We start from the raw sequence: 10269 nt of genomic DNA, 5'->3' as shown, positions 1-10269 counted from the left end.
GTGCGTTATCTGCACTGACTTCTATTTATTTTCATCTCTCACAAATTGGACTCTTCATACAGACCGTTTCTTAATATTTCCCCCCACTACTTTCTGTGGCGGTCTACCTGGACGGTGCGCCGCACGCGCTCAGGTGCCTTCAGTGCTGTAGCTCTATAGTGGCGCTGCGCTCTGCGCCCTGCGGGATAGAAACGCATTTCATTATATATCACCCGAGATTGCGCAGATCACCGCGTCCAATATGCAGAACAGCAAAATAAGCGAACACAATTTAGATTCAATAAAGATGCCATCCGCATCCATCCATCCCTTTCTTCCTGCAGACTGACGGAAGTTTTCCCTTTAGTTTTTATCATGTCTGAAGACAAAATTGTACTTCTTAGTTCTGAGAGGGGCTTTTTTTATTAAATTTTCTCTGAATATTTGTTGATTCTTTTTTTATTCCTGTAACAAAATTCCTTTGTGCCTAAAAATTAACCCTAATAGCTAAATGTACATGTTCACTGTGATTTAGCCTACGTGGTGTCTACATACTGTATAGACCTATGTAAATGGAAAATAAAATACACAACTGCACAGCAGGATTCTAACAATGCTTTTATTAGAATCCTTATATAATACCTACGTTTCGCCCGTCAAATACATGCAACTCTGCTTTATGTCGCGACATGTTAAGTAATATATTCAGCCTGTACAATAGGCTGTGCTGCCATCTGCTGGATATTCTATGCACTGCTCATAAAATAAGGCCCGTCGTTTAAATCACGTGTACTCATATGACTAGCCACGTTTTTTTCTTCCTCTGTTTCACTGCATATTGTGATTTTTCTACAGTTAACATTTATTACACCTCCTTATTTGTTGATTTTTTATTTTATTTGTTGCTTTAAATTATCCACTGATTTAACTTGTCTGATAAAAAAAGTGTCATAACCACTAGAGGGCAGGTTGTGCATTTGTTTCAATACAGGTTCCCTTCGATCCTGGTCTGTGGTAGATAAAAAACGTTGAACAAGACAATTGATCTTGATTTTAAGAAACGGATTAATGGGGAAATGTTCTAAAGAAACTTAAAAAATTGAAAATGATTGGGGTCGATTTCAGGTGCTTCAGTCACACCAACTGGCAGCAATCATTAAAATGACATCTGCGTTTATCTAAAGGAAGGACGAAGTGAATAAGCTTGTGGCCAAATGTTTTCAGTGACTGTGAAGCTCGTTATTTAGGAAAAACAGAAGAGCAACTGTTGAAGTGAAGGTGGCAAAAATGATACAATAAGTGCAGAAAAGAGGAACATCTATGAGAGTTCAGTGTTACAAAATGCACAGACACTGGTCTACAGACTTGGTAAAAAGCTATACTCACTGTTAAGGTTTTGAGTGCATGAGCAAATCACATGTTATCCCCTATGCAGTTACCACACATCTCAAACATGTCTAGAATGCATATGGAAGCTTTTGGACTGATGTGTTATATATCACTCTCCACCTCTACAGGTTAGTCTATATTTCTTTAGGAAGAATTATGTTCTATCACTTTTTTAAAATTTCTTATCGAATCTACCATGTGTTATTGAAGCAGTCCTGGTAAACACCCCTCTCCCCCTTAATTACTTGCATACATCTAAAGATTTAATTTCATTCTTCATGCATGTTGACATTTTACATACAGGCTATGTAATAGAGTTTGTAAAATGCTACACTTTTGCCTAATCTTAATGGTTTAATAAATTATTACATTTTTAAATTACAAATTTATTCCTTTAATCAGGCACTAATACCGCCTGCCAGCCAGTGCCAAAATCCCTCTTATTTGTTACAATTTTTAAGTTATTGACAGTTGGGAACTAAACAAGCCCAGCTGGGCCCCAGACTAAGTGCTGCCCTCACCACATGGACCATCTTGTAGCCCTTTACACTTCTATAACTTTGTATTTCTTGCTCAAACTCTACTATGAGCACAAGTAGAAGTTAGGTCAAGGGTGTCTTACTTCATTCAAAATAAGCTTGTGGCATGAGTTTCTAAATTTTTTACTCGAATCAAATTTGCTTTACCTTTGTTAACCATGCCTTTTTGTGCTTTGCATTAAAAGACTTTTGAGAAGATTTTGAATGACACGTGAACCTCTTAAAAGGTTTTAGTTTATATGATATGAAGAGAGATTTACACCCTGAAGTTAAATTCAATTTCTTATTATTAGTGACCCGGATTTCCCAAGAAGACCATTAATCTAATGGTCAAGGGTTCTGTGTAGGGGGAAAAAAAGCTAAGATGTTTGATTGTACTCTGTGCATTAGGAGACTAGAGATTCAAAGCCTCAGGCACCATGTAACAAAGAGAGAAAGGGGGCAGAAAAACACATACATGTGTACATAGTGCATATATAAAAATATTCAGATTAAAATATGCATTTTATGCAAGTTATGAATTGTTATAGATACCAGGTTCAGATTAGACATTGCTGAAAGCGTAGTTTAGAGATTTAGCTAATCACTGTTTAATGAATTGTGACAGTAAATTAAAAAAAGAAAAAATCACAGGGAACACCAAAAACAACACACGCAACAAAATCAACTATGAAGCCATAACAATCAAAACCCATTTATGTTGGATAGTGCTGTTTGGTGCTGCTTAGCTTGTGGTGTTTATCAAAACCTTCTAAACTTGGCTTGCTGCAAACAAAGGAATAGAAGAAAACTGGGTTTATACTGTATACATACAAATTAATTTTACTCAGTTGTCACTGTAATACAAGATAAGTGAAACAGAAGACATCAAATGACAAAGATCATAAAAAGGAGCGCATGCACCCACCCACACACACACACACACACACACACACACACATTCACCCTTAAAGGGAAATGTGTTAGAACTATCAGCTCATGTCAGTGAATAGAATTTCCAAATATACCCAGTGGTAACCTGATTTTGAAGATAACATGCCTGTTCAGCTACCTAAACCTGCTGCACCATCATCTGCAGTAGAGCAACCAGGATTTATAGGTAGTATGGAAATAATAATAATAACTGAGATTGCAAATAGCGCAGATGATTTTTTTGCATTCACAGAAACTGGGCAACTTGCAGTTATTAAGCTGACCATGATCTCCTCTGTATAGTATTTTAGGGTCAGATGTGAGGCCATCTGTCTGCTAGCTATAGCTTGGTAGAAATTGGTTCATGCAACATTACAATGATCCCAAACAATACAGTCTCACGGCATTTCGTGATACAGTCACAAACTTTAATCTAATGATTCGTGTTCATAGAATGGTTTCGTCTCCATAGCAATGGAGGCAAAGGATCATGGGAAATGCTGACAGAAATGTCAAAGGTAATCTTTTACCCCACTTTTATCAGAGAATATGGCAGAAAATATATGGTTAGGGTTGGGGTATAGGTTATACTGTAATAAATGTGTGTGTCGCTAATTAACGCGGTGTCCTTAATGAACCAGGAGAATATATTTACTGTATTTTGTCTGGAACGAACCACTAACGATGGTTTATAATAGCAAGTTGCTTACCGGATATAAAGCAATAAAAACAGGGATAAAATCTTCTGCTGAAATGTGCGCTTGAATATTAAAATATGAATAACAATGCGAAAAAACAATACCGCATCTGTGGTATCCAGAAAGCATACTTTGGCAGAGGCACCAAAAATACTTCCTATTGTACACTAAATAGAAAGTCGTCCTCGGTGACATGAAAAAAGAGGAAAATTCGTGTCTATTACCACGAATCAATAGATTACATTTCATGACTATATCACGAAATGCCGTGAGACTGGGCTGTCCCAAACATACAACAGCATGGCTTAAAAAACTTTTTTTATTTTTTTATTTTTTATAAAACTATTTTATTTTTATTCTTTAGTTTATTCTGATACAATTTCACACAGAACCCCAAAAAAGATGCACTGGACAAAAGTATTGGCACCCTCAACTTAATATTTGGTAGCACTACCTTTGAAAAAAACCTCAGTCACTAAAATCAATCACTTCCTGTAACCATGAATGAGTTTCATACATCTTTACTGGAATTTTGGACCACTCTTCTTTTCCAAACTGTTCCAAGTCATTCAGATTTGAAGGATGCATTCTTCCAATTGCTGAGATCTCTTCACAGATGTTCTATGGGAATACGATCTGGACTCTGCTAGCCATTTCAGAAATCTTCAGCACTTTGTTTGTTACCATTTCTGAGTGCATTTTGGTCATTGTCCTGCTGGAAGACCCATGACCTCTGGTGGACCTTTCTGACACTACGCCACTATGTTGTGCCCCAAAATTCGTTGTTAATCAACAGATTTCATGATACCATTCACACAGTCAAGGCATCCAGTGCAAGAAGCAGCAAAGCAACCCCAAAACATCTTTGAATCTCCACCATGTTTGACTGTAGGGGCTGTTGAATTTATTTTTCTGTAAACAGTGTTATGTCCTTTATCAAAAAGCTTAACTTTTGTCTCATCTGTCCACAGATGAGTATGCCTTTGTGTCAGTAGTGGTGTCCTCCTGGTTCTCCAACCATAGCGTCCCTTTTTATTCAGATGGTACGAGCTGACAGTGTTGTACCCTGTGTCTGCAGATCAGCTTGAATTTGTTTGGAAGTTATTCATGGGTCTTTATCCATCATACGAACAATCCTTTGTTGTAATTCCTCATATATTTTTCTTATAAATGTTCAGGGAGATTAGCTACACTGCCATAGGCTGTAACATAGCGCACAGTGAAGCCTTGAGATTGTCCATGTTTTTCCACAATTTTGTTTCTCTCAAATCTACAGACAACAATTAAACGTCTTTCTTTTCTCCATGCTCAGTGTGACACACAATACAAAGGTTGAGTCAACTTTTCTCCATTTTAACTGGTTGCAGGTGTGATTACTATATTGCTCACACTTATATTGCCACAGGTGTGTCTAAATACAAATTACAGAAGCATCACATGCTTGAAAAGCAATTATTTCTTACAATTTTCACAAATTTTGTCCAGTTTGACTTTTCTTCTTGGTTAAGTTTTTTTTGTTTTTGTGTTGTCGCAGTGCAAAACCAAAAACAATAAGCACGTGAATACCTAAATATTTGCAATTGGAACAATTTTCTGAGAGAACTGCAAGGGTGCCTAAGACTTTATGTGTATAAAGACAATCATGCACTTTAGTAGGAATCTTTTTTTAAAGAAACATTTATAAGCCTGATGTGATGTCAAAATAAAACAGATGGGGAATTGTGGACAGAAATCACAAACCCTTCAGTCCATTTTTAGATGGATTGAAGCAGTAGGCTGAAATAAATTGGACAGCCATTTTGCCACTTTGTCTAATAGTGCCTGCAGCAACAGTGCGCATTTCTGTGCATTTGCAGCCTGTGCATTTAGAGACAGTAAGTGGAGCATCTTATAATAATTCAACAAAACAAAACAACAACAGCAGCAGCAGAGAAGTGTTCAGAAGAGTTCCAGACCAATATGACACTTTCAGACTACAGATTTGTTTCATCTAGAAAACATCAGTAAGAAAGAAGAGACGCTGAATAATAGTTGCAGTGTATCCAGGCGCGCATGGATCCCTCGGCGTGTATGGTGGGGTTTGATGGAGGGATCCAGCAGCTGTCCGGTGAAGACACAGTGATCATCTTACCTGCCGTTTTGATATCGATCTGCGTGGTAGGAATCGTGGGAAATGTTTTGATCCTGGTCGTACTGATACGCAGTGTAATGGTTAAAAAATGTGTTTCTGGGATTGTTGTAATGCTTGTTAATCTCAGCGGAGCAGACTTGCTGATCCTCGCAGTGTGCAGCTCGACCCGTGCGGTCACTTATCACAGTCGGACATGGACACTTGGACATTTCGCGTGCCGGACAGCAGAGTGGTTCCAGCACGGCTGTTTGGCAACAAAATGTCTCACACTGGCAGTCATGAGCCGAGCTCGATATGAGTTTGACTGTAAACCTCAGCTCAAGCTGAACAGAGTTCTCATTGCTTCTGGATCTATATGGGTTCTTGGGTTGACGCTTCCAGTCGTCGAGATCGTTTTTTCAAAGTTGCAAGTGAAGGGGAACTTCAGTGTGTGTGTCACCGAATTACCGAGACACCCCTCTGACTTCATGCCTGTTTACAGTAAAATGTACGTTTTGGTGGTCTATGCGTTCCCGATCATCTTCTCCGCAGCGTGCCACGTGTGTGCCATTTTCCGAATGAAACCCGGCGACGGGGCGCGTGCGGCGCGCAGGACTGAGAGCCGCCTGGCGCTCCTGAGTGTCACTGCGGCGAACGCGGTTCTGCTGCTTCCCGAGTGGACAGTGTGGCTGTGGCTGCACCACCGTCCCCGTGAGACCTGCGAGCACCTGGCCGCGCTGGTGGTCCTCGGCCAGGTGTGCACGTACCTGACAAGCGCATCGACTCCTGCCATCCTCCTCAACATGCTTAGCCCTCTCAGGGAAAACCTGACCTGGCTGATGTGTCGGAGAGCATCGAGGGAAGGGAAAAGGGAGCGGAGCTCCAAGGCGGCCTGTGCGCTGGACGATGGCATGGCGATGATACACACTGACGCACTTGGGAGACCTCTGCCTGACCTTGAGCATTTTTGGACCAGCCGGAGGAACACAGTAGTTTCAGACAACACCAACCCGTTTCCCTGGGAAGGAATGGGGCACTGCCACGTTGAACTCTGACAAGCATTCAAGAATAAAAATATAAATAGCAATAATATAAAAAGGTATTAACTCTCTACTTATATACAGTCTTTATACTGTACACACCTATATATTAGAATAATTTAAAAAATACAAGAATAAATGTGTAAATAAATTAAGTGTAAATGATTAAATATTCTGTCTGTTATACTTAAATGCATGCATTTAAAACAAATGGTGCTGAAGTATTATGGTGATGTTTGCTCATGTGTCAAATTTGATGAGGGTTTATGTGTGTAGTGTTTTATATCTTTGTGATTGTCAGTGAACTGATAGACAATATAAACATTCCAGTATTACATGTATTGTTTGCCATATTCTGTAACAAACTACGATTTTTGTTTTATTATTATTATTATTATTATTATTATTATTAAGAGTGATATATGTTTCTTCACAGATAAACACTCAAAAAAAAATAGACTTTGGATTAACTTAAAAAAATCATGGAAAGTATTTCCACATGATTACATTTTTTATTTTAAACACAAAGCCATCATTTTCAGCCAACTTGTAATACTTAAGTTGGTTCAACTTAATTTTTTAGTCTCCATTATACTTATTTGCAAAGTTTCCTTCCAACTTTATTTGCTTTAGCTGGGTTAACACAATTTATTGGTGTTGATTCAACTTTTATTTTCATGTTTAGTTATACTTAATTTATTTGTGATGATCTAACTCAATTGTATTAAGCAATTAAAACTAGAGTTAAACAAGTTGGCCAAACAAAATTAGGTAATGCTGAAAGAGAGCCATTGAATCACATGGAAATACTTTCCATGATTGATTTAAGTACATTCTAAGTAAAGTATTACATTTGAATTTACATTAAAAGCTTTACGCACAAAGTCTACTTGGTGTTAAGTGTAGAAATATGAACACAAATCCACTGGTCATCAAGTTTAATTAACAAAGGGCAATGAGTCACATAAGTGCACACCATTCTTTGCACAAAGTTGTTGGTTTTGTAACATTTTTACATTACAAATTTTTTTAAAACATGAAACATAGTACATTAAAAAAAGAAATAAAAAAACTTTTATTTTTATTACTATATGGATGAACTATAATACTTGGTATTTTTAAACTTAAAATTGTTTTAAAGCAAACCACTATAAAATGATAAAATCTGAAAAAAGAAATAATGCATGTAAAAAAAAGTTACCTGGTACATTTAACTTTTCAAATGTTTTATAGCACCCCACCTCAAATAATTAGACCTGTCCCATGAAATGTCAGTGAACTTAAACCTTTAACAAAGGAATGATTTAATAATATTCACTTTACTTGAAGTGGACAATCTTCAACGCAACAGAATTGTTTTAAGAGCCTGTATTTTTGCAGAAAGCCTGTTCCCATTCAGCTCCAAGATTATTTTTTGCAAAGCTTCAAACGTATATTTATGTTCTGGAGGGTAGCATAGATTTAAAGAATATACTAAGGCAAGCAATATGGCCAATGCAAAAGGTACATTCCCCAGTTCACAGAGTACAGTCACCCCCTCTAGAATGACACCCACATCCTCTGGGGGATCAGTAAGCTCATCACCTTCATGTCGAACAACATAGATGCCAAAGACGGTCTCTTTCATGGCTGTGTCTCTGCTTACATCATCTGCCTATAAAAAAAAAAAATCAGTTCTTTTAAACCCCGATGTTAATTACATCCCACCTCATCCCTTAATTAAATCCCTTTTCATAACATGTTATAAACATATTAATGTACAACAGCTAACAGTTAAATTATCACAAAATATAACCAGATCTTTGAAATGCCTCTCTTATACATATTTAAAACTGATGTGAACCACAAGGAACACCCTTGAATTATCACAGAGACTATTCCCTTACTGAAGCTAAAGGTATAACAACATACCATGTATTCCTTCACCAGCTTCTCCGGATCTTCATTTAAGTACACACAAAGTCCCTTTAGGATGCATTCACGTCCAATATCAATGCTATTGTTCTGCAAATTAGAAAATAATTGTAAATTGTAAATAAGTGCAAAATGAAATTATATAACTAGTTATAATATAACATGAAGAAATATGGCCTATCAAGGAAATAATTTCTGGAAAAAAAACCATGCCGCTTGCTTCTTCCCCATAAAAATTAAATTAAGATTTCACAATATGTTTAGACATACATGTTTTGTAAAAAGTTTTTTTGAAAAGTTTTTTGGACCCCCTTTTAAAATATTCTCATTCATTATTTCTTCTTAAATGTTTTGGACAACAATTAAATGAACCCAAATATGTTTAATAGATTTAGAGAGTCCACAAGACCTAAGATTCAATATCTTTTACACTAGTATATGAAACAAAGATCCGGCTTGTGCTAGATGTTAAGACTTAATAGCACAAGCTGGCTTGTACAAGTATGACTTGACTTGAGACACAGACAGCATGTGTAGTTTATCTCTAAATCAAGAGATTTTGTGAAGGTCACATTTAGAGCTGCTTCTAAACTTTGATCATGGCAACTCACACATGATGTGTGGCTTTTCTCCTAATACCATATAGAGCAATGTCAGTAAGTAAGAATGTCATCAAATCATCTCCCTAATCAAAGCAAAAAAGACATTTCTGTGAGCATGTGTCTTATTTTTAAAACTCAATACCTGGGTCATAGGTGTCATGATGCTCTTGAGTCTCCTTCCTATAAATCCACCCTTCTTACTATATGCCTTGATTAGATTTGCAGAGTGAACATCCAGCTGGGAGAAAAACTTAGACTGCAAATGGACTGTAGTAATCCTTTTGAATTCTGCACACACCTATGAATAAAAATGTTAATACATAACCCATTAAGTGATTGCACAATTACAACTGCTGAAGTGTGACCATCAGCAAATCATCCGTTCATGGGTCTTTTCATTGTATTCTAAATCCTCTAACAAAAAGTAGTATGTTGTTTCACTTACCTCACGCACACTGAAGAGTGCTGGCCATCTTGTTTTGAAATCTGCTATCATGGGTGCATCTCGAACCACTTCTTGCCTTCTGTGAGCAAACGACCTCTCCATTAACATTGCCACCTTATTTTCATTGTTTCTTTTTTCCACTTCTGAAAGAAGAGCTACTCTTAGAAGTTCTTGAGTCTCCTTTGTTTCACCAGATGGATAAGCAGGGCAGTAATTGACTTCTGCTTTTTTGGGCTTTTTTACACCATAAGCAGGACTGCATCTATCATTCGGTTTGTTTACAAGAGCATTTACTGATACTTCTGGGCATCCAAGACGTCTCAGCTTTGTTCGGTAGTTACCGAGTTTATACTTCAGGCTTGTCTTCCAGCCGTCATATCCAGTGGCTGAACCAGGCTCTTTCAAACAAGGATGGGATGACACAAGAGCTGCAGCTACATCCTTAAACTCTGCATCAGAGAGGTAGACTTTGTACTGAATAATTGTTTCAATTAAGCCATCAAGAATGGCAGACTTAAGTTTAGTATCAGGACTCAATAAAGTTCCATTTTCTTTAAATGCAGCATTGGCCCTTTCCAGCTGTACTTCAGCATCATAAGAGAACCTGGGCACCTTGAAGACCAACGGCCATGCAGAGAATC

The 10269-nt window shown here is 37.5% G+C and overlaps 2 protein-coding genes across 2 annotated transcripts; one reads left to right on the top strand and one right to left on the bottom strand.

Moving 5' to 3' along the window:
* Positions 1-2519: 2519 nt before the first annotated feature.
* On the top strand, positions 2520-7717 carry LOC124395111 (G-protein coupled receptor 151 protein). Its single transcript, XM_046863722.1, has one exon. It carries the CDS (start codon positions 5570-5572, stop codon positions 6680-6682), a length of 1113 nt encoding a protein of 370 aa, XP_046719678.1. The 5' UTR covers positions 2520-5569; the 3' UTR covers positions 6683-7717.
* A 31-nt stretch (positions 7718-7748) lies between these two features.
* Positions 7749-10261, bottom strand: LOC124395102. The gene is made up of 4 exons (XM_046863711.1): positions 9629-10261; positions 9326-9481; positions 8579-8671; positions 7749-8321 (listed from the first exon to the last, which is right to left on the bottom strand). The coding sequence occupies exons 1-4, from the start codon at positions 9734-9736 to the stop codon at positions 8007-8009; spliced, it is 672 nt and encodes a 223-aa protein (XP_046719667.1). The 5' UTR covers positions 9737-10261; the 3' UTR covers positions 7749-8006.
* Between the last annotated feature and the right edge of the window lie 8 nt (positions 10262-10269).

The sequence above is a fragment of the Silurus meridionalis genome, chromosome 2 (genome assembly GCF_014805685.1).
Source record: "Silurus meridionalis isolate SWU-2019-XX chromosome 2, ASM1480568v1, whole genome shotgun sequence".
Lineage (NCBI taxonomy): Eukaryota > Metazoa > Chordata > Actinopteri > Siluriformes > Siluridae > Silurus > Silurus meridionalis.
The sequence above is the reverse complement of the archived record's forward strand: the minus strand, read 5'-3'. Positions and strand labels throughout refer to the sequence as shown.